The following is a 26,374-nucleotide window of genomic DNA, read 5'->3' on the forward strand; positions in this document are numbered from 1 at the left end:
ACACAGTTATAGCCACAGCACCTGCTGGCAGGCTCAGCATTCACACAGGCCCTGGGAAGCTCAGGGAAGGGAGAAAGGGGGGATGCAGGTGGAGCACTGCTGGATGTGTGCTGGACTGTCCCGTCCCTGTGCCTGAGGGAACACTCACAATGGGCTGCTGGGGGGGCAGAGCCTGCATCCCCAGCCCCGGGGGCTGGCCCTGCGCCTGGGGCTGAGGCACTGTGGACACCTGGGGCTGCTGCTGGGGCTGGGGCTGCGGTGCCTGGGGCTGCTGCTGCTGCTGTTGCTGCTGCTGCTGTTGTTGCTGCTGCTGTTGCTGCTGCTGCTGTGAAGACAAAAGAGAAGGGACCGTCAGGGCAACGCACACGGCACCGGGGCACACCGAGGGCTTAAGGAGGAAATGTTCCATGTGTTCCATGGAGTGAAACACCTCATGCACCATTTTCCTTACAGGTACCTAAATTACTCAGATTTCACCAGGACTCCACCCCAGGCTGAGAAATGGCAAGAAATACAGGGACAGCAACAAAGCTTTCTGCAGGATAAGGTATTGACAGATGACAGGAAGTGAACTCCGAGTCCACTGGTCATTACTAGGAGCAAACCAGGTGCAAGAATAGAAATCTAAGGACTCAAAAGGCTGGCTGCTTCATCTTTTGTCTCCTGGTTAAGATCAGCAATAAAGAATAATGAGTATTTGCCTGACTCATTCTCAGATTCTTTTCAGAGGTAGCCACAGAGCTCCTATAATCTCCTTACACAATCCACTCCAGGTCAGCTCCTACTACTGGAGTTTTCCCTAATCTCTACCCTGAATTTCACGTGTTGTGTTTTAAGGCCATTTCTGGTCCTACAGCCTAGAGATAAAAAGAGATAAGGGTTTTTTTTCTTTATTTTTAAGATAAAAAATATGGAGACTTATCTCTCCTGTTGTCTTTGTCTCTCTAATGCAACACATCCAGCTATTTCAGACTTTCCTTCTCAGTCATGTCCCCCAACTCTTCAATCTATCTTGCTGTCCTTCCCTGCCACTCATGACAGCTGGTGTTACACTTCAATAAAAGGATGTGGATAAAACTGGATTCAGTGCTCAAAACCAAATGTTTACAGAATTAGTTATGATGAGAAGAATATTCAGTGTGTTGGAGTCAGAACATACCCAGAAATCTCAAGGTTTTTCATTTCTCTTAATTTCCAGACAATTCTCCCATCTGTCAAAGCAGTTTTTAACTCTCTAGATAAAAAAAAAAATTCCTAGCAGAAATAAAAAAATACTAATGTTATCATAAGAAACTCAACGTGGTGATGGTAGGTACAGTTCCAGTCACTGGCTCAAAAGGACAAGGTTCAAACCTTGAGCAGACTCAGAGAACAAACAAAAATACAATCAGGAGAAGGAACAGTGTCTTATGAAAGAAGGTTAGAAAACCCTGACCTTTGAAAGCTGCAAGTGCTCCCTAGGAATGTACATTGGGCAAATAACAGTGAGAAAGAACAGCCAGTAAACAGGACACAGTGGACAATAATAATTCATACAAGAACCAGTCATGAACACATTGGATCAAGAATTCAATGGACCAAGGATTCAAATTCAAAGGGAGTGAGTTTCTAGAACAGCATTCCCACTTATATCAGTTTGGTCACAGGTTCCTGACATGGATGCTGCAACCTGGGTACACAAGAAAGCAGATGACTGACTAAATGGGCCAGGATACCAATTCCATGTCCTACCTTCTTGCAGCAGCTGTCTACCACCCCCCATAAGACAAATCAAAAGGCCACCCATCCTTTCCACAGGCCAGGTAATACAGCAGGAGTCCCAGTCATGGGATAGCTTAGGCACTCCACCTTTGTGGGTTTTTTAAGCATCCAAGCAAAGTCAGCTAAAAGCTGAAGGTATACATGAAGTTACTGACCTAGGAGAAGTGTTAGCAATTTGTCTGAGGCATGTTCTTCTAAATATGAGTGATGGAGAATGCTAAAAGAAACTCAAAGTGAATAGTCAGGGGGTGCTACTTATCAAAAGGACTAAAAGCTGCTGACCATGCCAGAGGCAGTTCTCTTGTCCAGTGCAAGGCAGCAATTCTCAGATACTGCTGACTGCAGCTCTCTGCAGGAACCACTGTCTCGCTCAGGCCACTCTCTGAACAAAAGACTCAGCACTCTGTGCCATGTAAAGTCTCCCCATATTCCACAGGTCTGCTAGGCCTTGTCATAAGGCATTGGATTCACCAATTAAACTATCTGTGTTTCTCTGACTATAATTTCTATAATTCCTAGAAATGTATCTTTATTTCCTGTAAGAATTTAATGTTCCTAAGATCATAATGCAAATCCATGGAATACTCATGTCTGTTGACTCATGCTTTGTGATCTTCTTTGAACCTAGAGAGCTGGGTCTAACAGTTGGCTTTGGATCAGTTTTTCACCATCTGCTGTAAGAAATGGAGTATATGGACTGATTCATGCCAGATTTTTTTGCCAATGGAAACTAACCAATGCTTATTTTGATCTTGAGAAATGCAGATATGCCCCTAAAGATGATCTTGAACGACTTTCCTGCTCTTTTGTGGACAGGGGGCTTTTCACTTTGTTTCTAGTTCCTGCCACACTTGTACAACAGCTAACTTTCTGCACAATCTACTGGCTCAGCTGGAGCAGGAAGAGGTGGGACACAGGCCAGAGGACTGAAGAGACTTTTAGCTCATGCTGGGTGGCTGGCACAAGGCAGTGCAGCAGGAATCTCCATCAGGAGTGGCCAGCTCTAAGGAAGGGAGAACTGCCTAGCAAATTACCACAGCCAGCCTCCAACAGAGCGACATCCTTCCTGACACAGAGGGGCAGAGGTAAGCAGCACTGGACAAGCCTCCTCCAGCTCCAGCAGCCTTCCTCCTGTCAGCAACCACTCACCCTCAGCATCTGTTGTTGCTGCTGCTGCCTCAGGTACTGCTGCTGCTGTTGGTCAGGAAGGATCTGGCTGGGTCGAATTCCTGAGGGGACTCCCTGTGGACCCAAATGGTTCATCCCACTCATCATGGGGGTCTGCTGTATTGACTGATGAGGAAACCTGCAAGAGAAAAGGACAAGCACATGGAGTAAAGGATTCACAGGCAGACAGCTTTCTTTAATCCAAACACAACTTCTGACATCAATAGACAGCCCAAAGAGCCCCCTGCAACCCATGCTGTCTCTGCAGAAAGGTGAGGGACACAAGGGCCTCTCAAGGGTTTAATACAAACTGTTTTTCTAGAAGCCCTAAGTAACAGTCATCATCCCACTGTTCTGCACGGCTTTCCTGCTGCATTTGTGCCTGCTCAGGAACAACTGAAATCTCAGATTTAGCCCTTGATGGTGATCTTCTGGTTAGATTTAAAACCAAAACTATGACTTTTCCAGGTAATTTTTCCTCATACTTTTCTATGCCATCTTTCTCTGGCTAGTAACACAGTTTCCTGCCTACAACTAGCATTTCCAAATTTCATCCTATCTCTCTGTTTCTTCCCTGGACAGAAAGCTGGATAAAGATGTTTCTCTGAGGAAGCAAAGTACAGCATGGAGAACAGGGTTTTCACAGTTTGCTGTTAGAGTTGTGCAAGCAGAGCGGGGAAACACCTAACAAAATAGAGATAATGAACATCCCATAGGGCAGGAGGTACCTCTGTGTGTTGCCCAAGGTGTGTCCATAGCCAGGGGCCTGCTGGTGCACGTAGCCACTTGGTCTCTGCTGCATCTGTCTAACAGGATCCACTAGAGCAGGATTAGAGCTGGGGTGGGAATTCTGATAGGGCTGACCAGAATAGGTAGGAGGTACCATTGTGCCTGACTGGGAGGGGTGCTGCTGAAGGCCTATGTGGGAGACATAAGGAGTGTAACCCTGAAATGAAACAAAAAAAGCCTTTTTTAGTAATGGGGTGAAAAGGAATACAGAACACAGGACATCAGCCTCCTGTAAATACTGTCACAGGGAAGCTCATTGGGGAGAAGAGCCAAGAGCTTTCAGGCTTTTGCATCAAGAACAAAGCTGCTGCCCTGTGCTGGAGCCAGATTCCAGCCCTACCTGCAGTCACTGCCACTTACCTGGGAGGGCTGCAGTGCTCCATAAGACGGGGTTGGAGCCATTTGGCGCACGGGCTGCTGGCCCATTATGCCCTGGCCCTGCTGGAAGGCAAGAGAAAAGTGCTTTTTCCAACATCTGCAAAGGGCAGGAACACTGCTGCTCTCTTCTCAGCAGCTCCCACTAAACCAGACAAGAGGTTTCACTGCTTAACCTATGAGATTGCTGCACAGCAGGAATGCTCATGACTTCTGTTTCATCCTGACCTGGGACAAATAGGCCACTAAAAAACCTGCCACCCCCAGGCAGAACATGCCCCTCTCATTCCCCAGAGGCCCCCTATGACAACCTCCTCCAACTGTTAGTGACATGGGCCCACAAGGCAGGCACCAGAAACAACATATTTCCAGAGCAGATAGAGTTGGGCAGTTCTGGCTAAAAGGGCCAGCACCAAACAGGCCATGCCATACTGTGGAGTCAGCAAGAGCACAGCTCTGACTTACCAACTTTGCTTGCAGCTGCTGCCTCAGGATCTGTCCTTGGGACACTGGAGGCTGCTGCCTGTACACTGCTGGCTTGTAGGAGGGGTCAATGCCCATCATGCTGCCCATCCCTGGAGGCAGCACACCACTGTAGGGAGGGCGACTCTGAACCAGTTTTCCCAGTGGCATGCGTACTGGTCTGTAGGATGTATCCAGGCGAGGGCCACCTGCAAGAGGAAGAGAAACAGGCAGAGCAGTCACAGCTACTGCTGCACCTCATAGCTCCAGAATGACTGCTCATCACTGTACCTAGACATGCCAGGCAAAAGGAGAAAGTGCAGGGACCTGCATAGGACCATCTACAAAAAAAGGTTCCCAAAGAGGTGAAATATTTTTGGTTTTCTGGTGCACCTACCTGCTGGAAGAGGCTGATTCTGGGCATAGAGACCCACTGGAGATTGTCCATATGCCAGCCTTGACATGGTGCTTCCTGACTGGTGATGCAAGAGATCTGTAGGCATGCCAACTCCATATGAAACCCCTCGGCTAGGGCCCAACACAAAGTCCTGCAAAGACAAAGCAGTAAGAAAGATCAATGTGCACTGGGAATTCATGCATGGAGGAAGACTATTAAAAGGTTGAAAAGTCCACAGGAGGAAGCCAAGGATGTTATCTGAGCTGGGCAGACTCCTTTCCTCCCACCAGGGATTAAGAAAGTGTTTGCCTTGCCCCAAGCTAGAGAGAACAGGATAAAGCTCCAGTACTCTCAGCTGAGAGGAAACACATCACATCTTCAAAGCCTCTAGGGAGTGTTCTGTGACTAGGAGTGGTGGACATGGGACATCCAGAGCTCCTGGACCTCCATTACCTCAGTTTTGCTGGCAGATTGGTTGCGTTTCTTGGTTTTGCTCTGTTTTTTCTTGCGTTCCTCGGTGGAGGCGGCAGGATTGGAGCTTGTTTTATCAGCCTTGGCTGGTTCTGCACTTTTCTTCTCTGGCTCTAAAGCCACAGGTGTAGGAGGCTCTTCCTCTTCGGGGGGCAGTGGCAAAGGCTCCAGGTAGTAACTGCGGGGTTTGGGTTTCAGATGTGTGTGATACAGGAGAAGCCTCTGCTGCTCCTCAAACCTGGACACCTTGCGATCCACCCGGACTGTCCCAAACCATCCCCAGGAGAGCGGGGCTGAGTGCTTCAAACCCTCAAAAAGGTCCCAAGGAGAAATCTTCTGCTTTGTAGAGACTTGTAAACCCTTTAAAGCAAAAGAGATAAGAATCTTCAAGTCCCTGTTGCTGTTCCTGCGAGGGTACGGGTAACTCTATCCTTTCTTCAGGCTCTAATCCAGATCTCTCAGTAAACAGTCTGAGCCCTTGCTAATGGTCCCTGCTCCTCCAGGTGGCCAAGCAGTCATTTCTGAAAGCCTTCATCAACAACTGTCTAGTCTCCTTCATTCCATCTCTGCCAGCCTCCTGCACACTGGCTCTGCCATTAACTTATGTGTCAGGGATTATGTGTTTCTCTTTACACTTCATATAACCATAAATACAACCCCCAAATTTAGTTAACATCTCAGGTCACAGCAGCATGCTATCACCAAGCATTAACACCCCAGCTTTGCCCTTTTTGGACATGGTTATGTGCCAGCTTGTCTGCGTGCAGCCAGCCACTTCAGGCTCGTCAGGGAATGAGGCACTGCATACAGATGCCTCCCAAGCTGTGCAGACTTAAGGCATCAGAGGACAAGGTGACACCTGCACTCAGGAGCTGTGATAGAGACAAAAATGCTTCACTTACCTCCTTCTTGAAGATGGAATCAAAGCCAGCTATTTTATTGCCCTTAGTGTCAATGAGGGATCCCTGAGGTTCACAGGTGATGACATCTCGGGTCTGCTTGGGAAGTGGCAGTAGCTGTCTCACCTTCTCCAGGCTGTCAGACTGACGGTCCCCCAGCTCCTTCTGCAGAAGCAGAACAAAGAGGACTTGAAGAATTTTTCAGGAAAAACCATCCAAAGCCCACCTATGCCTCTTCTGGTTTTGGCCTCCATCCCTGCATTACTTCTCACCTTTGCACCCTTCAGCCCTACAGAGTCATAGGGGTCACCCTCACTACTTCATCTAAACAGCAGAAACAAGACAGGCACTGTTCATGAGACACAGGTAAATCTGCATAGCTGAACAATCACAACACAGCACGCTCTGGTCCCCAGACAGGGCCTGGTGTCCCTCACCCTGAGTTTCTTGACAAGATTCATGTATGCCCGCTTGTTCTCCTCCATGCTGCCCTGAGAGATGCTGGACATATCAGCAGCCAGGGTGCCATTGATGAGAACACTCAGCATGTCCAGCACGGTGGTGAAGAGCTCACTGTAGGTCAGAGCAGAAAGGTCAGTCCTCTGAAAACCTGATAAAAAGCTTCTGCCATCATTGCAACACCAAACACTATTAAATTGTCAAGACTTCCCCCACATTCTGAAGTGTCAGTCTTCAGAATAACCTCCCACACTAATCTTCCTTTTCCTTATACACCACACTTGAGTTTTACTCCCACTCGAATTAGGTGCAGTATCACAGATTAAGACTGGACTCCTCTGTATCCATTCAGCACCTCTAAAAAGCAAACTCAGCTCTCCCTTGTGTCTCTCTCCGCATCTGGAAAGCCAAGTTCGTTCTGAATATGGCAGAGTGCACTCAGCTATCAGGACCTAAGTTGTAGCCTGCTATTACTCCAAAGTCTCTTTCAGCTGTCATTTCTGACAGATCATCTAAAGAGACAGCCAGCTCACATGAGAAACGGGGCCATGCTAACAACTGCCTCCCTTGGGAAGTGTATAGACCAGAAGTCAGACTGCAAATTACTTGTTTGACTGCATGTCCACAGTGCCACTGCTGATGATGTCCAGGAGAAGCACGGCCCATTCAGTTGTCTGTTGTGTGCTGCGTTGGACAGTGTCGAACATTCCTCCCACCTGGCAGAGAAAGGAAGTTCAGTCACAAGGACACCAAGAAACACTGAGATTTTGAAGTGAGAAAGGAGCTTAAACCAGGGTTTAAAGGAGCTTAATTCCTACTGAGAGCTGAGGGAGACTGTTGTCAGCAGCCAAACCTCAGATGCAAGTGGTAGTGCTGTGGGCTGCAAAGGCATTCAAAGGGGAAGGCACATCTACAAAAGAGACCAAGTCTCTGGATTTCATCCTGATGAAACAGAGCAAGGGAGTTTATTCATGCACCCTGTCCTACTCAGAGCCCAAGACCTAGAAAGCAGCACAAGTGTCTCTCCTACTTCCTTGCCTCAGGACATATATAGACCTTCCAGTGTGTGCTTGTTCCAAAGGAAGAGAAGGCAGACAACTCTTCACCCCAGATGGTTAAGCTCTTTTTCTGCAACTGCTCACCAAATTCAGCCGCAGTTTCAAGGCCTCATGCATCAGCTGCTTGGCTTTGCAGTCATCTTGGTACTGATCTTCTCGCCAATTTGTAACAATCTAAGAAATACAGAAGAGAGGACAGACCTTACCAGCTGTATGCTGAAGCTCAGAGAGAGCAGCTTGTACCATTCACTGTCTGGTGACTCAGAAATGGTCAGCTCAAGCTTCCTGTATCAAACAGGGTAAGACAAGCAATATCCTGAGGCCATGCTCCAGAGCCTGTCTGCTGGAGAGGTGAGCTCCTGAGGAAAGTGAGGGGAGAAATAAGACCCCTACCTGCTGGACCTGACTGTACAGAGAGGTGAGGAGGCCTTCCCGCTGCTCATCCTGACCTTTCAAGCATGTCAGCACCAGTGACAGAAATGGCTGCTGGCTCAGGAGGGACATACTGTGAGAGAACAGAGAAGGAGCTATACTGCCAGGCTGGGATCAGCATGGCAAACACTGCCTGCCTTTCCCCTGGACTCACCTCTTCTGCTTCTGGCGGTCCCGCTCTTTGCGGGATGATGACCCTAAATGTTGTCCTTTCTCCAGCTCTTCTCCAGCAGCTTTCAGCACGTGGCCCTGCACTGATGTTGGAAGCTTGGCAATCAGAGGGGCCACCAGCCACACTCCTGATCTCTCCAGGGAGCTGTGACAAAACAGGAGAGGAAAGCTGTTTGCAATGCAATTTAGGATTCAGACTTGTCTACAAGAGAACTGCATGCTGGCTCTACACCTACCTGAGGATGGGTTTGGATTTGTTGCTGGCAGGTGTAGCACTTGTTGAGCTACTGATATTGTTGACTCCATTACCAGTACAGCTAGCAGAGCTGGTCTCTGCTGACTGCTGGAATACCTCAATGGTGGCCTTGGCTATGTTTTCTAACAAGGAGTTCATCTCCTGGAGGTAGGGAAGAAAAAGATAGTCAAGTCCTTCTCTGAGAGCACCTACAGCTTCCACATTTCAACTCAGTACAAACTCAGTTTGCCAACTTCCCCATGGCTGCTGCCCCTGGGGTCTCAGACTCATTGCTTCCTTCTTGTGCTTGGTTTTCACAGCCTGACTCCCTCCTTGTTTACTTTCTCCCTATCCCCACTTCTGCCAGGCCACCTCCCCACCAACTCACGAGCAGCCACTTCATCCTCCCCTGTATGATCCCCTCTGAGCAGAAACTCACATTGCTTGCTGTCTGTTTAATCATGAGCTGCAGCTCCAGCGAGGATTGCCTCATGGTCCATTGGTCCAAATTCTGTAACACACACACACACATACACACTTCACATAATGCCTTATCTCAGTTCAGACTACACCAACCCACATCCTCAGGTCCCACCATAATGAGTGTCAGACCCCTCAGAGGGCTGCAATTACATGAGGCAATTACTAGAACACTCAGATTCTGCCAGCAGCTGCACCTGTAAGATGCGCTTAATCCTCTGCCGCTGAGGATTTTCTCCCTCCTCATTGTCCAGGAGCCGGTGTGGATAACAAATCAGCTGCATCAGCCTCTGAGCCTGTGTGCTGCTCAGGACAGGATCCTGCAAGTCATTGCTGTCTTCACAGAGGGACTTCAGACATCGTTCTCCTACCCACTCCTGCAAGACGAAGGCAGAGTCAGCACAGTGAAACTGATGTCTGATTCCAAACCAACGCCCCTGCTTTCAGTCTCAGAGATGCATGGAACACATCAAAATCATAAAAGCCTTATTACTATGCAGTTATGCCTGATAATCATTTCTCTTCATGAACTGTACTATCCTGATTCAGCAGGCGTCAGGCACAGCACAGTAATCAGAACAGAGGAAACAAACTTTGACAAGTCAGCAGTAATGAAACACAGTAGTTGCTCTTTCTTTTGAGAAAATATTGGTGTGATTTAACAGTATACAGTCACTACACCATGTCCTGGCTCCCTTAACACTGCCACTTGGGTTCAGAAGATCAGAAGGGATCACTTAAAATTGTTTGGTTTATTTCCAGCACAACAAAGCTCTGGAGCTGTCCTAAGTTAGGTTACTCAGGGTTGCAGCTAGCACTAAACCAGAACACATCTTGGGAAAAGCATACACCTTAATTCTCAAATAGTGATGGAAAACACACTGCCAAACTTAATAAAAACTGATTACTTTACTTCTCAGACTCTGGAAAGGAAAATGACTGACTGGATGCAAGCCCCTTATAAAGTCACATATTATGAGAAGGTAGACAGAAGACTATTATTGTCAGCCTCTTGATTTCAGCTGATGCTCCCTAAATGTATGATAATAATAAGGGAAGCAGTTTCCAAACATGAGGTAGGTACTTCACTCAATTTACAGTTAACCTGCAGCATTTGTTAGTAGAGAAATTTTTCATACTTAAAATTAGGCACATTCATTGAATTAAAATCAACAGAGGACTGCTATATAAGCACTTCTGCATCTGCAGAGGAAGCCTGATCAGAGCATTGTTCCACTGAGAAGTGACAACAAAAGAAGAGATGAGGATCCAGTTCATTATGCACAGGTGCTGATGCTATGCCTAGAAAGCTGGAAAGACCCTTCAGCAGTGGGTAGCAAACTAAGCACTGAAGCACAAAGACTGAAAAGGTCAAAACTCTGGTTTGAAATCCTTGTGAAACCACAGCCTAGATCATTATCTTCATTCCAGATGAAGTTTGTACATGAGATGTGGTGACCTCTCCATTACATTTCCCCTTCAGTGTTGCTACATCACAATGTCTTGATAATAATCTTCTCTTTCTTGCCTAGGTAATACACATTTCCTTGGGAAGATTCCTGTTATCATTTGCTCAGCTTCTTGCAAGAACTCAGACTTCATTTCCAATCCACTTTATTGGTACAAAGACGAATGAAAGACATGCTGGAGGGAAGGGGACATCCAGAGGGACTTAGACAGGTTTGAGAGGTGGGCACTGGAACAGGCTGCCCAGAGAACCTGAGGATGCCCTATCCCTGGCAGTGTTTAAGGCCAAGTTGGGCCTGAGCAACTTGGAATAGTGAAAGTGGCCCTGCTCATGATCTTTAAGGTCCATTCCAACCCAAACCATTCTAGGAATCTATGAAAAAAACCTTTAAATTAATTATAATCTGCTCCTTTTCCTAATCCCCTCACAATGAAGTCTATTATAAAATATATACCTGAGACTGAGAAATCATAACCTACAATTTAAGACATTAATAGTGCAAGTTCACTGCTCACAGAAGAGGTGCTAATATTAAACACAGCATTTTACCAGCCCTTTACAGCTGCAGGAAGCCTGCAGGGGCTCTGGCACAATTTGGTGGTAACTCATGGGTGTCTGCTGGAATGTTCACTTCTACATAACCACTGCTGCCAACAACTGGTACGAGCAGTGATACCTGAGACTGCTACTCCCTGCTGTGCATAAACACCTCTACTTGCTTTGAGTCCTTCCTATATGGACTTTGACCAGCAAAGGAATATCTACTTCTGTAAATGCTACAGTCAGGTTTCAGTGACATCTAGAAGGTTGAATTTATATTTAAAAATAGCTGGTTCCAATTCCTTTTTGGTAAGGTGATAACATTGCTATGCAGTCAGTCAATTAATAAACAATAGCTTGAGGACAACACACAGCACTAATGGTGGGTGTACACATTAGTAAAATAAAATACAGGTTTCAGATTGTAACACCACATCTTTCCTGCTGAGAGAATAAACTTATAACCGAGGCTAAGGATACCTTTCAACATCCATTTTCATACAGCATGGCCACTCTACTCTGCAACATTATTAGCCAGGTTTCAGCTCCTCAAGTGTCAATTTTTCACAAAGGAATAGAAATACTGGTGCTGTCAGATTAGGCTAAGCAAAAGGCTTTTGCTGTTGTTGTTTTAATTAACTAAACAGGGCAATGCAAAGCCCAGGGATACATTAACAGCCTAGCTGCAAGCAACACTCAGGCTGCATCCTGAAAGACACCATTTATCATTTTAATAAACCATCTGTCTGTCTTTCTCATGCTGATCTTCTTTGCCTTCAGCACACAACTCAGCTTACCACTCCAGCACTCCCCTCCTTGGACAGGAGCCCTGTGCTGTTGCCAAAGCAAAGGAGGTGCAGTCTCTGAACACTGCAACACCTAATTCCTGAGCACTGCTTGTCTCTGTGTTTTGCTAACAGTGAACAATCCTCAGTACTGTCACACGACAGAAACATTGCAGGTTCTTCACTGATCTTTCAAAGAAATATGTGCCAAACCCAACCTGAAGAAAGGCATGTGAGATATATCTATCTGTATGCAGAAGGGATAAGGACACACCTAGAGATAGGACAGACTCACCTGTTGACATATACTCCTCAGTACATACTTGGCATAAATATCCAAGCTGGCTGTTTCTACAGTGACTACCCGACCACCAGCCTTCCTGGTGCCCAGCTCATCATCCATGAGATCATCAACACCTCCTGGGTGGGAAAAGCCAGAGCCTTTCAGTTCTGCATCTCCTAAAAGGAAAGCACAAGTGTTACACAACAACTCTAGCGACAAAGCCCGACTCAAAAAACATCCTGAGAATCTGTAAACTCTGCCTGTGATCAGTGACCTCTCTGCAGCCAACAGACTCAAAGCACGTTTACAGCTACAGACACACCACATATTCACCAGAACAAATCTCCTCTGGCCTTCTGCACAGCCAACATGAACAATACAGTGCCTTTCTCCCACTCCTCTAAAAAACATGGTTATAGGTTCAGGCTAACACAGGTACACACCCAGAACAAAGACAGCCTTCAGCACTGCAAAGACTGCTCCATCCACAATACGATTTTGGGAAGCTGCCAGCAAGTGACGGTCACAGGAAGAGCGGATTCCCACAGTGGGTTTGTCTGCAAAGAGGACAAAGGGGAAAGGCAATACTCAGCAGAGAGAAAGACACGGGCTCCAGAGCTGCCTGAATTATGTGCCAGCAAGTACCATAAAATCCAGCTCAGAGAATCCCGAGGCCAGTCTCTTTCCTAACAGTAACATGGGGCCCATTTAATTAAGTTTCAAGAAGCATAGTGCCAATCACATTGTGACAACTGAACCATGAAATCCAAATGGGGTGCAGAGCCTGTGTCATGAACTCCGAGCTCCAACAGTACCCTAGACCTAAAATACAAGCTGGATTTAGAAATCTGAGCTATCAGGATACTGGTGAGAAGCCAAGAACAGAGCTTCCTGGAATGTTTCCATCATCACACAAAAAAGGAGTGCTGTAAAACAGCAGCTTCTGGCACCAAGTTAAGAGGCTATACAAAGCTCAAGACACAAAAGAAGAAGTGATCATTACTCTAATGGCTTAGTGACAGCAAGGCCACCTCTACTGGCTGTTTTCCTGCCTCCAAGAACCTTCTCCCCAATGCCTGGCTACCAGGGAGTGACATAAATGGAAGGACACTGTTCTTTGTCCTATGAAGAAAGTGCATCAGGCTTTGCCTGCTTTATTCAAAGCAAGCAGGTTATGATCTCTAACCATAAGGTCTCATATCTCTCTTCTTGGAGTGCAAGAGCCTTAGTACTTCCACAATAAAGAAAGGCTCTAGGTTCATTCACTTACTGCCATCTTGCTGGCATGGGTTCAGCTGTGGAGTCTTAAACAGATGGAGTAAAATCCGGCAGGTCAGACGTGCTCCTGGTTCTGAGTCCTGTTCACTGCAGGCTATGTAAAGAAAAGAGACAACTGAGATTTCTTAAGCACCAGGACAGCTGACTCTCAATCCAAAAGCTATTCACAGTGCACTGCCCTGGAGCAGACAGCTGAGAAGCTGCAGCAGCCTTATTGTATTTACAAATATGGAGCATGTGCAGCAATTAACATGCAAGCAAGCAAATCCTTCAGTATTATCCCCAGTGACATGCACTGTTTTCTGCTTGCTCCATCCTTCCAATTTCACCCTGTCAGGAGTCCGGATGCTGCAATCCCCAGAGCAGAGATAGGAAGGCTGGTGGCAGAATAAGGCAGAGTGGCACAGGTGCTGTAAGCCCAGCTGGCTGCTCTAGCCAAAATGCTAAACTGAACATTATTATCAGTAGGAGGCATACTGCTGGAGTTCAGAGCTGAGTACAATGGTCACACAGTGAGGCTGTAATCAGCATGGCTATCCCCATGCTTACTTCAGCTCACACACAAACTTGAGGGAGCAGGGCAGTGAAAAACCTTAGCACAACCAGTTTTTGATTGAAATCAAAAGCCCAAAATTTCTCTAGAGCGCCACATTCAGTTATTAAGTATAGAAGAAGTATTAGAGGCATGTTTCACAACTATAGAGTTCACCAAGTACGCACTAAGCACAAGCCTTTGGGCCAGGACTGAGAGTCAGACAGGCTTGTGCAGGGATGCACTTACCAGCATTGAGGAGTGAGGGGATAGCAGCACAGCGAATCAGGTCCTCCAGCAGCAGGCACTGCCGGGCAATGAGAATGGCAACAAAGGTGGCCAAGGAATCATGGAAAGATAAGTCACTGACCTGAAAGAGAGGAGATCAGCCAGTGATCCAAACAGCCTCTACCTCATTCCCTCTGTCAGCAATTCCTAGGAGCTGGGTGGCAGAAGGGCCCATAACCGCTGGTCAATGTCCACAGTCTGCCCAGGCTGCAACAAACACCAATGGCAGCCCCTGGTATTCAAAGCCTTTTCCCTGCCCTCAGAAGACAAAGCCTCCATCCCTTGTTCACTTTTGCCTTCTCCCAAGGGATCCCTCCACTCCTGCTTCAATTCCTTTTCCCCTTTTGAATGTTTGCACTTGCATCAACATTGCAGAGGAGATCATTGAAGCCACAGGTCCCATTATTGGAGGAACAGCACAAAGCTTTGAGCACACCCAGCCACTCGGCACTTAGAGACTTGCAGTAGCCAGTTAGCTCAGCACACAGGATAGCAATGTCGTTCACCCTGTTAAATAAATAATGAAAAAAGGAGAGGGTCAGCTTTGCTACTCATGCATGCCATCAGGTCAGTGATTTTCTAAGGGACACCAGCCTTGGCTCCTCCTTCTTCACACCCCAAGACAGCCAAGATATGGCCACTGGTTTCCTTACCCTCACCTAAAGAATTTACTTTCTCAGTGGAACCATGAAAGCTCTGCCTCTCACCTGTCAGGATCGTGGTGTCCCACACACACGTGCATCAGTGCATTACAGACAAAACTGTAGCGATTGGCTGGGTTCTCATTGAGGCTCTTGCCCAGGTTGGTGTATGTAAAGTTATGTGCAGATGGATTCTCAATAGTGTCAATCATGAACTCTGGTTCCCATAGCATGTTGGAGTCAGAAGGCTCAACATTGCAATAGATTGTGTTCTTCACCTTGGAGCAGAAGTCACTAACAGGACAGAAAAGCAATTAGGAACACAAAAAGTTACATGGCCACTGAATTCTGGTGAGCAAAGGCAAACCCCCTCTGGGAAAGGACAGGCTGAAATTCAAGATTGCTGTGTACCAATAAAGATCAATACATTTGTTATTTCCTATTCATTCCGTGCTTGCATTCTAAGACATGTTGAACATTCAGTTTATTTTCCACATCAACTAGAACTTTACAAAATTTCTATCAGTACTCCTCTTCTGTAGGGAGGAGACTCAGTTTCTTATAAATTATTTGAAACCTCTGGTAAATTTATCCACTCACCCTCCTTTGGGCCTAAATCCACTATGCACTTTTTAGAGTTTGCTGCCCAAACCACAAGACACAGTTGCACCATGACATAAACACGGACCTAATGATGCTCTTTGCTCTGTTCTCCATTCCTTTCCAAACAAGGAATTTCTCAGGAGTAATCCCATCAAACAAGATTAAAAGCAAAGTTTAAGTCAAGGTGCTATAGTGGGCAGTACCCACTGCACCTCAGCTGCATCAGACTCACCTAAAGAGCTCCCCAAATTTACTTTTGAGGTGACTGCAGGAGGTATACAGGTCGTAGAGATAGGCCAGGATACAGCGCTCTGCTGAGGAGCCATCCGAGCGGTTCATGCCATGTTTCACCACCCCACACAGACTGCAGAGAGACAAACCACAGTGAGCTGAACCCTCAGGCACCAAATAGCTGCCTTTTTGGAAGGACATAGATGTCCATGCCCCCTATGAACCCCCAGCATATATATTTCCTTACACAGAGAGGGGAGAGGCCCTTACCCTTCGAAGACCTGAGCCATCTGGTCCTGGTTCAGGATAAGGCAGGAGTGGTAGTGCCGCAGCACAGCCACGATGCACAGGCACAAGCTGGTGGTATAGCTGCCAACAAGGTCGGAGGATTTCAACAGCAATTCTGCCTCCACCACGCTCAGTTCATTCAGCAACTGCACCCAATGACAGAAAAACCCTTCAACAGCCACAGGGGTAAGGTATGGTCAGAAAGGGAGGAGGCACACCAAACCCACAGCCTATAGGACCTGCCAGGAAAGGCACTGCCAGGCACTTTCTCCTTAGGGATGCACCCTAGAACAGCTGGCAAAATGTCTCAGGCAGTACAAGGAGCTGTCAGGGCTTGAGTATCAGAAGGTAATTGTGATATGGCCACAGGCAGTTTTAAGCAGCTTGTTTGGTAGTTCTATTCTGCATTTAAGTTTCACTCTGATCTTTTCCAGGCTAACAGCCACAATTCCATCAGCTAGGCTTCAAGAGACACCTGGTACAGGCTGCAGAAACAGCAACAGGATTTTAGCAGGATCCAGAAGGCAGCTTGAGCTGCCATGTGCCAAGGATCTTTCCAGGGGAGCAAGGCAGGCAAGGTGCCAGGGACTGACAATCCCCTTCTCACTCAGAACAAGGCCCTGCTGCAATCAGGGACAGAGATGCAAGTCCTTTGGAAACAAGCCCAAAGCCTTTGGAAGAATAATCCTCAGAATAGAACATGCAAGACTATCTGCCACAGACAACCTTTCCCTGACAGCTGTAGCCCAGAAGCATCACAATGACCATATAATCTGACCACCTCCATGACACAGGTCAGAGGGTCACCAGTGATGACCAGAGCAGGCCAACTATCACAGCACAGATCTGCTGCCTCTCAGGTGGACAAATCCCTCTGCAGGGAGCACCTGAGCATGCTGCTCTTACCTGGATGGCAAAGTCGATCAGACCACTGATATTGAGTGAATACTCCATCAAGTCAAATATGAACTGCACGTGCTGCACCAGAGGCAGGTGGTATGACATTCCCAAAGCAAAGCTGGTGATCTGTTCCAAGACATTACGAGATACCTGCAAGTGCAAGACAACACAGAGTCCCTCAGCAGGCTCATCTCCTTCCAGGAAGCTGCTCTCAGTAATACAAAGAGATTCAGTCAGGGCCCATGAAGGACAGCAGTATTCAAATTTTCATACCTGAGATGTGACTTGGTGCTGATCGAAGTGAGAAAGGTGCTGGAACTTTGCAAAGATATCTTCAGCTGTTGGGAATGCTTCTGGCTTACTCTTTTTCCTCTTCTGGCCTTCCTCCCCACCTACCAAAGTTGAAAACGTCAAAAACGGTATTAGGGCTGCTTTCCTCACCAGAGGATTAAACATCAGCCATCAGCTTCTGACAGTTCCCCAGAAAGAGCAGCCCCTGTGATGAAGCACAGGCAAAAGGCCTAAGCCCTAGACCTTAGGTTGATTAAGGACTATCTTTGATTAAAAAAAAAAAAAAAAGAAGTTAAGGAATCCCTAACCAAAGAATGGCAGTAGAGCAAACACCAAGTTTATCCCAAATGGAAGTACTCCTTGGAGTATCCTTCTGCCTTGCTTTGGAAATAATACCTATTCTCTGATGAGAAAAGGCATTCTGGACTGGAGATGCTCAGCCACAAAAGTTTCTTTGTCAGAGTACTCCACATTTTAAAGCATCATCTTTTCACTACATTTTAAGTTGCCTTTAAGGCATCACACTAAGAAAGAAAAATTGTAGCCAGGCTCTCAGCTGTTGAACATCAGACACTTTCTTTTGATTTTGACCCAGCTATCCAAATTTCCTATCCTACACGTTTAGCACATGCCTGAAGTGTAACAGAATGATACATTTAGTGAAGTCTTTGCCAAATATGCATTGGCAAAGTACTTTCTGCTTCCTGTACAAGGATCCAAATGCGAAAATAAATAAAATAAAATACGAAAAGCCAAAGTTTTGGCCAGGGTCTCACTCTGAACATTGTATGACACAATTCTCTTCTGAAGACAAGCTAATTAAACAGATACTACCAGCAGGAAATCAACTGTCTTACTTGCTGGTTAGTATGTTTGAAAACAGAGCACCATTCCAGACTCATTCACTAGTACCTCTTACCAGACACTGTAGACTGAGTAAAATCCTTTCACAGTGAGACTCCAGACAAGGGAATCAGCCAACTGGAAAGATGCTCTTAGTTCAAAAAGGAGTGTCTCAAGCTCTACTAACCTGTCTCTGCAGTGCTCTTTCTGTTTAAGACTTTTAGAATGTCTTTGGTTATTTTCTTGATCGTATGCCGAGCGTCATCCCGTTGTTTTCCAACCCCAAAAAGAACCACCAGCCTTTGGTTACACTCATGACTGCATGACTCCTCCTGGGGAATCAAAAGAGACAACTGCATTAGCAACTACAAGGCTGAATGCTCTAATCTTGTTTCACATCTGCATCTCTGAAAGAAAAAGAAAACCTTCATTTCAGAAGCTTCTCTGGGAGTAAGCAAGGAGGCATCCAGAAAAATAGGACTGCTCCTTAGCCAGCCACAGTAGGGAGAGACAGCAGCCTCATGACAAGGGCAACAGCAGCGGAGCAGTTAGAAGCAGGTCCTGTACCTGAGGAATAGGGAAGTGTGTTGCATACTGGATGTGCCGAGGCTGGTCATACAGGGATGCTAGCATTCCTTCCACAGACTTATCCTTCAGCAGAGTCTTTCCTTCCTTTTCAGGATCTGGCTTTTCAGGGGAAGGGCTGGCTTTAGATTCACAATGCATTGGCGGAGAAAACATCTGGGGAGACATAAGAACAAGAAAATGTAGTTAGGAAACATGGTCATGCAACAGTAAATATTGCTGAAGGAATGTACTTCTGCTCAGGTCTAAAAAGGAGTAGGAAACGGAAGGGCTGGAAAACCAGCCAGGTCTTAAGGCAAAAGCCAAGGTAATGTGCCAAGAGACTCTTCCTATTTTTGCTTCTGGTCCATGTTGTTTATTAGATTAAACACAAGAGGAAATAACACAATAAGAGTAATAAATTCATAGCTTAGAGTTTTGGAATAGCCCCTTCCACAGAAGTGAGATACTGGGAAAGCATGTAACTTTACATCACACTTGGCTGACAAGTACCTTGGTAAAGGTCAGAGATGGCTGGATAGATGTAGGTACTCAGGAATTTTTCAAGCACCACGAGTTAATTTTACTACTAAGTGCTTCAAAGTGTTCTGCTACCATGAACTATGCCCACAGATATGAAGAACTGCAACCCTGAAGTAGCAATGAAGGCCACACAGTAGGATGAAAGCAGAGTAGTGTCTTCTCCCAGGATCAAGAAAACCTCTGCTAATGGTCACTTCCTATCAGATGCCATCATGGTCATTCATTTCCCATCCACTTCCAAGCAGCCCACTTCCTACCCTGCCCAAACACTGGGCTGGCAGTAGCCAGAGCACAAGAGGTTCCAGGAACAACTGGGACTCACTCTGCCCTGATAAAGACCAACCTACATAAATAGGTGCTATGGGCCTTTTGCAATGTGAACTGCCTTACAACCCAGCCACTTCCAGCAGACACACAAAAGCAAGGCAGATGCTGCTCCTGGGCTCACTACAACATGCTGACCCTACTTACTGAGTAACAGGAAATGCTGGAACGTACCGAAAAGTCTGTCTTTTCCATGTCATCAAAGAGCATGCTGGGGTTGTGGTCAATGTCCATGGGCTCTGAAAGACCTGTGTCCTGGGAACAGACAGAGCAGCTTTACATCTCAGTGATGCATCCGGGAACAAGAGAATATTTGTTGACTACAGTGATGTCCATGTTGGACAGTGACAGCACTATGCCACCACACCCATGGTGCCTGGCAAGCTGGAGCCTGATACACCTCATGATATGCTGCTCTGTATCAAGCCATGCAAGATTCTCCTATCTACCCTTCTACAATCTGCAGGTCCTTTCCAGTCACTTAGAACATAATATTTAATTGAAATGCTAAGGAAATAAGTTGAGGGAAGGAAGAGCAGAAGTCAGTGGTACATTCTCCAACAGGCAACAGCAAGGAGGCTGCAAAGCTGGCAAAAACAGGCAAGCACAACACAGATGTACAGGAGGGCCAGTGCTCACGATCTCACCTCCAGCTTGATGCCACTGCTTCCCTCTGTCTCTTTCCTGTCATGTTCCTCAGCAGGGTCATCAAAGGGTGAGGGAGGGCGAGGCCCATGAGAATCCATGGCGAGATCACCCCGGGAGATGAGCGTGCACATGTAGATGTTGTGGGAGAAGACATCATGTCGGATCAGCTCACAGAACAGCAGCACCAGATTAAAGAACTCCACCTTCTCGTTTTCCTTCCCAGGATCAGCTGAAAGGACAACACAGACAGTCAGGGCTATCAGAGTATTTCTGCACCACTATAAGCAACACCAGCCACCTAACCTAGGGAAAGGGAAAGGATTTCCTGAGATGTCAACACAATGACTGATACACAGTTCTGAGACTACAGCAGGGACTAAAAGCAGGAAGTCCAGTTTCAAAAATTAGCAATTAAGTAAGTCAAAAGCTCTCCAGTGTCACAGCCCAGAGCCACTGGACTTAAGTGCTATTCCTGGGTGTACACACAGCTGCCTTCATCATTCAGACCTGTTATCCTATCCCCCTTAACCTGTTTGCAGCACTTCCCATCAGAGCCAGAGCTTTGTCACCAGTTAAAAACCTCCCTTTAGTTCTCAGTCTGAAGTAATTCCTGATTAAACTTGTTTATCCTTGGCCAATGCTCTGTTAACAGAAATGCCTCTGTACCATCTTTCTGTCATCTGGCCCTACAAGTTGCTTTTCCTCCCTCACCAAGATAAGCTCTGAATTGCAAGGAAGCCAGATAGAGAATTTAGATACACCCCATACCTAGACACAAGAGAACTGCACACAAATTCCAAGTTTGCAAGAGAGGGAAAGCTAGAAACTGGGAGACCACAAATTCTTATTACATACTTAGCATAGGAGCTTGAGTGTCAAGGAACTGCATAAGGACATCCTGAAAGACAGGAGCACTGGCTGCTGACAGAGAGCCTGAGGAGATGGAGCCCTTCTCATCCACGACTTCAGAGTCCCCACATCTCTGTAGAAACAGAAAAAAGTACCGACTGCTGACACAGAGGAGAAACTTCCTATCCACATATCTCAAAAAAGAAGCCTTCAAGAGAATTTTTCTATCGTGCTCTTATAAGCAAGCCACCACACAGGTTTCTGTAAGCTACTGCACAGTCTCCAAGTATGTCAATGCTTTTGCACAGCAATCAGCTGTCCTCAAATGCATCCAAGAAATGGGATATGCACCATCCCACAGGCTCATTTATGACCTACATTGGGTCAGATGGAGCAAATGCCATAATTAGCAGCACCAGTGACAAGAGGCACTGTGTTGATCAGCCTTTGCCTGTTGGTGTAACAGGAGTTAGGTAACTTCTGCTCTCCTTTACTGCTGCCAGCCTTCCAGGAATAAGGACCTACCTCAGCCTCGATCTCTGCTTGACGCTTCTCCAGGAGTTTGGCCACAACCATGGCTCTGTGGCGCCCAGAGCGTTTGTAGCTGACAGCCCACTCACACAGCAAGGCCACCACTGCATCATCATCTGGGGAGATCTGGGGGGATAGAAGCACTGCAGTGAGAACCTGAGCCAAGCAGAAGAGGGGAGCAGATGTAACAGTGGGTCTGCTCCCCATAGAACAGGGATTGAACACTGCTACACTCCCCTCCTCCTAACAGGAAGGACACACGTCAAGCTAGAGCCCTCCTGTTTTGACTGCATTTTGCAATGTGAGGTCCACAGCCCCTGACAAATCTCCAGACTGACTCTGCTTCAGAAAATCATCCCTCTAATCACTGCACTGAGTAAAACACAACTTCTCGACACCCTCATACAAAGTATAAGAACAGCCAGCCCTGCCCTCTTCTAGGAACCACTGCAGTAGTGGATGCACTATGGTCCTACACATCATAAATACATCAACTCCCAGGCTAAAAGGAACCTGAACTGGGAGCTCCCAGGAATCAGCAGTCAACTCAAAATGTGACCAGGCTAGTACTGACATAACAAGTCCTTAGCACCAATCTGATATGCAGACTGACATCCTTCATCAGTGAATCCTCTCAAGTTTACATTTATTTGTTGGACTTTCTAGAGACAGACCTCCCCTACTCATTTTAGTAGCTCCCTAACGGAGCTGCATGCAAGCCTTTTCAATGGAGATCATGTCTCTTAGCCAAAGGCCACTACCTAATCAGCTCTCTGCAGACACAGGACAATAACAGTGTGGTTATAAACAAGAACACAGCCACATCCAAGACCAGGGCCCAGCAGCCAAGTCCCAGAGCACCTCATGACTGTCTTTGGTTGGACCCAGCCCAAATATCCTGTTATACAAGGAATCCAAAGAGTTGCTGAAGTCAGATCTTTCAAAGCTGTGACTGTCCAGAACTTCTAAGGTATGCAAGACACGGCCAATTGTGAAACCTAGAAGAGAACAGAGAAGAAAAATGTGTATTTGGCACCTGGTACAATAGGCTAGAGCAACACCAGATGTGTTGCCAAGGTCAGCTAAGGTCAGAAAGGCCTACACCTTGTATCAAGACCAGTTCCACAAGGAAGATGGGTTGTAGTTCTAGGTGATTCTCTTTTAAGTGGAAGAGAGGGTTTGGACCCTTTATCCAAATGCCAGATGGACCCTTCTCTAAGGGAAGCCTGATGCATTCCTGGTGCCCAGGTTAAGGACATGAAATCATGAAACCTCCTAGCCTGGTCCAGCCCTCAGACTTTACTGGTCTCCCCCACAGAAGAAGATGAAGTCACAAGTGTAGTCCAAAAACAATCAAAAGGGACTTCAGGACCTTGGGACCAACCATTAGAAAGGGATTCTGGAACAGAGATTATCTTCTCTTCTATCCTTCCACTCACAGGCAATGACATTGGAAGAAACAGATGGGCCCAGTCTATTAATACATGGCTCCATGGCTGGTGTTGCCACCAAAATACTGTTTTATTCTGACAATGGGAGGGCCTACACAGCAGCAGGCATGATGGACTGTTCAGTGTATGAGAAACTGGTTGGACAGTCACATCCAGATGGTAGTGGTGAAAGGCTCAGAGTTCCAGTGGACATCAGTGATGAGTGGGGACAGACACAGATCAAGTGTAGATGACACCAAGCTGAGGTGGTTTGGTTGAAGTCCTGAAGGATGGATGACATCCACAGGGACCTGGACAAGCTCCAGTGGGAATCTCATGAGGTTCAACAAGGCCAAGTACGAAGTGCTGTACCTGGGGCAGGGCAACCCCAGTATTGATCCAGGATGGGGGATGAACAGATGGAGAGCAGCCCTGCAGAGGAGGACTGGGGGATGCTGAGGGATGAGAGGCTGGACAGGACCCAGCCTTGTGCACTCACAGCCCAGAAAGCCAAGAGTGTCCTGGGCTGCCCAAAAAGCAGCATGACCAGCAGGTCAAGGGAGGGGATTCTGCCCCTCTGCTCCACTCTGGTCAGACCCCACCTGCAGTGCTGCCTCCAGCTCTGGGGTCCCCAGCACAGGAAGGACATGGAGTTGTTGGAGCGAGTCCAGAGGAGGCCACTAAGTTGATTAGAGGGATGGAACACCTCTCCCAGGAGGAAAGGCTGAGAGAATTGGGGTTGTTCAGCCTGAAGAAAAGGCTCTAGGGTGACCTGACTGTCACCTATCACACTAAGGTGGGCTTACAAGAAATCTTGAGAGAAACTTTTTACAAGGCCAGGACAAAGGGGAATGGTTTTAAACTGAAAGAGGATCGACTCAGACTAGATGTTAAGAAGAAATTCTTCCTGTGAGGGTGCGGCACAGGTTGCCCAGAGAGGTTGTGGATGCTCCATTCCTGGAAGTGTTCAAGGCCAGGCTGGATTGGTCCTGAGCAACCAGATCTAGGGGAAGGTGTCCCTGCCCATGGCAGGAGAATTGAGACCACTTGATTTTTAAGGTCCCTTCCAACCCAGACCATTCTAGGATTCTATAAGAAGTTTCTGTGAGCTCATTGCTTGGGCTTACTACCCAAGGAAAGCTGTACCAGTCAGGCAGGGGTCCACCCAGCTTATCCTGACTCTCACTGTGGCCAGCAGCAGATTTTAGGGAGAAGCATCAGAGCATGGCACACAGACAAGAGTATAGTTCCCTGGTAAATATCTCCAGCTCCTAGTAACAGAAACTTCCCCTATATCTAGAGAAATGGACTCTTACAAGATTTTGCTCTGCAAAGAGAAAGAGCCATGTCTTACTGCTGACAGTAAACACAAACAGTGGGAAATAGGAAAAAAATCAAGAAGAATAGCCAGACAGGAGTTTTGTCAGAGTAGGATCAGGGGGAGAGAAACTTTAACCTACAGCAAGTTACCTGCTGTGGTTTCTTGGCACTTGTCAAATGACCAGCGAACCTCCACAGCCTGGCCACGCTCCTTTATCTGCTGCTCAATTTCACGCAGCTTTGCCCGAACCTAGAAACAATGGACTTGTGTAAACACACAAAAGGATGCCTTAGAAGTCCTGGGAACAAAATTATTAGAGAACAAAAAGACTGACAGCAATTCTACTTCAAGTTAGATTTTGCCCATCTTCCAAGGACATCACTATCTGGCTTATAGCAGAATGAGAGCACTTAATTCCTAGAGACTGAGACAGCACCTCCAGATCTGCTTATCACACATGAAAAGAAAATTCTGAAAGAGCTAAGATACAGCTGTTATCCCAAACCACAAGAGCTCTCTTTTCTGAAGCTCACCTGCTGTGTGAAGGCTGAATTCCCCCCTGGCATGGGCAAGTTGGACGGGGCTATAGGCAGGTGGTCCAATGGTGAGCCAGTCTTTATCCTGCTATCAGTCAAGGAATAATGCCACACAAGGGCACTCGGGCAACACAAAATTATACTCTGCAACAGACAGAAAAGTCAGTATCACTGAGCAAATTAAGGTCAAAACAATTAAGTTACATTTCTACAGAACTGATCACTACTTTATCCTATTACCAAGGCACTCATTATCTTCCATATAGCATATTTACTATCTGGGTAGGTTGGTTTTGTTCAGTTTTATTTTTTTTTAAGCTCTGAAAAACCCTTCGGATCATACAAACTCACACCCCCAATGCACAATCCAACCCTCATGGTCCAGAAGGGGCATTTACATTGGCGACTTACAACTGTCATCAAGTGTAAAGTCTGAGAAGAAATATCAGGTAACAGACCTAAACTAATGAAACCATTTTGTTTGACAATCACAAGTCTGATTATTATAGTAATAATACTATGGTATATGCCTTCTCATTCTTTTATGAGCTTGTACACTCACATAAACACAGACAAAACTTCACTAAACAATTGCTATGATATTCTCCTATATTTTTTGGCTCACAAAGCTGTTTTAGATCCTCAAACCAAAGAATCTGCTTATCTTGAGAACATTTCAGCAAAGGTTAATTATGCACATTCTTAGAATTATGGAAATTCTTAGAAATGCACCTGTTTCCACTGAGACATACTAAAGATCAGACTATCATTTACCAATGTCAACTTTTTAAGCAGGTTGTGTCTGAACTCCAAATCAGAAAAACCTTTGAGGTGCATATGCTCATCTATTTTCCCTAAAGCAAGCTCCCCAAATAGAGGATTTTTATATTAGAGACATGTTTTATCACATAGTAAATAGAAAAAAAAAACCAACAAACCCTCTAAACGTCTTGACCAGAAAGCAAACAAGACTTAAGAATGCAAAATGTTTATTTATAACCCTGCACTGCTCTCTAACCCTTGCCTCTAGAAAGGTCCTTACTTCTAGCCAACTGTACTATAGAAATTTTCTTTTCCTTTTTTTCTCTGAGAGCTGGCTGGCTGCTTTTTGATCCTGCCAGGGCTCCTTCCTCTCAAGTTCCTCTCCTGAGCAGCTGATTCCCAAGCTTTGTGCTCTCTTCCTCTCCAACTCCTGCTCCATTCTGCACGCTCTGGAACCTTCTTTGCTTTAACAAGTCTCTTCTCCCCTGGAAGAAACAATCTCCACTCCTGCATGGACTCACCTCACCTAGTCACTCTCCTCTTGAAGGAGAAAAACACAATCATGAATGAATGCACAACACACAGAACAGAACTTGCCTTTCTCTGACACAAGGACAGTAAGAACTGAATCCCACAGTGTCACAACAACAACCAGTCCTTCGAACATCTATCAGTAAGGCTTTGGCAACTTTGCCTTTTTATTGCAATGTAACGTTTAATCAATCCCACCTACAAAGAT

The 26,374-nt window shown here is 46.4% G+C and overlaps 1 protein-coding gene across 2 annotated transcripts in view; it reads right to left on the reverse strand.

Moving 5' to 3' along the window:
* The window catches only part of MED12 (mediator complex subunit 12), a 34,790-nt gene that overhangs the window by 2,536 nt on the left and 5,880 nt on the right, over positions 1-26,374 (reverse strand). Inside the window, exons 8-42 of one of the 2 annotated variants that reach the window (XM_036402026.2) lie at positions 24,871-25,017; positions 24,487-24,586; positions 22,448-22,584; positions 21,581-21,712; positions 21,062-21,188; positions 20,206-20,435; positions 19,733-19,813; positions 18,695-18,868; positions 18,315-18,459; positions 17,267-17,385; positions 17,000-17,143; positions 16,076-16,239; positions 15,807-15,938; positions 15,038-15,265; positions 14,693-14,837; positions 14,292-14,412; positions 13,503-13,604; positions 12,676-12,789; positions 12,245-12,408; positions 9,354-9,533; positions 9,116-9,187; positions 8,678-8,838; positions 8,425-8,586; positions 8,232-8,343; positions 7,923-8,012; positions 7,387-7,496; positions 6,759-6,894; positions 6,325-6,486; positions 5,405-5,782; positions 4,952-5,102; positions 4,558-4,763; positions 4,078-4,158; positions 3,657-3,874; positions 2,911-3,067; positions 149-322 (exon numbers count right to left, since the gene is read on the reverse strand). In XM_036402026.2, coding sequence (XP_036257919.1) covers positions 149-322; positions 2,911-3,067; positions 3,657-3,874; positions 4,078-4,158; positions 4,558-4,763; positions 4,952-5,102; positions 5,405-5,782; positions 6,325-6,486; positions 6,759-6,894; positions 7,387-7,496; positions 7,923-8,012; positions 8,232-8,343; positions 8,425-8,586; positions 8,678-8,838; positions 9,116-9,187; positions 9,354-9,533; positions 12,245-12,408; positions 12,676-12,789; positions 13,503-13,604; positions 14,292-14,412; positions 14,693-14,837; positions 15,038-15,265; positions 15,807-15,938; positions 16,076-16,239; positions 17,000-17,143; positions 17,267-17,385; positions 18,315-18,459; positions 18,695-18,868; positions 19,733-19,813; positions 20,206-20,435; positions 21,062-21,188; positions 21,581-21,712; positions 22,448-22,584; positions 24,487-24,586; positions 24,871-25,017 — 5,256 coding nt within the window. Of the gene's footprint in view, positions 1-148; positions 326-2,910; positions 3,068-3,656; positions 3,875-4,077; positions 4,159-4,557; positions 4,764-4,951; positions 5,103-5,404; positions 5,783-6,324; positions 6,487-6,758; positions 6,895-7,386; positions 7,497-7,922; positions 8,013-8,231; positions 8,344-8,424; positions 8,587-8,677; positions 8,839-9,115; positions 9,188-9,353; positions 9,534-12,244; positions 12,409-12,675; positions 12,790-13,502; positions 13,605-14,291; positions 14,413-14,692; positions 14,838-15,037; positions 15,266-15,806; positions 15,939-16,075; positions 16,240-16,999; positions 17,144-17,266; positions 17,386-18,314; positions 18,460-18,694; positions 18,869-19,732; positions 19,814-20,205; positions 20,436-21,061; positions 21,189-21,580; positions 21,713-22,447; positions 22,585-24,486; positions 24,587-24,870; positions 25,018-26,374 lie in introns of both variants that reach the window. The other variant, XM_036402025.2, reaches the window with a different exon arrangement.

The sequence above is a fragment of the Molothrus ater genome, chromosome 14 (assembly GCF_012460135.2).
Source record: "Molothrus ater isolate BHLD 08-10-18 breed brown headed cowbird chromosome 14, BPBGC_Mater_1.1, whole genome shotgun sequence".
In the NCBI taxonomy this organism is placed as follows: Eukaryota; Metazoa; Chordata; class Aves; order Passeriformes; family Icteridae; genus Molothrus; species Molothrus ater.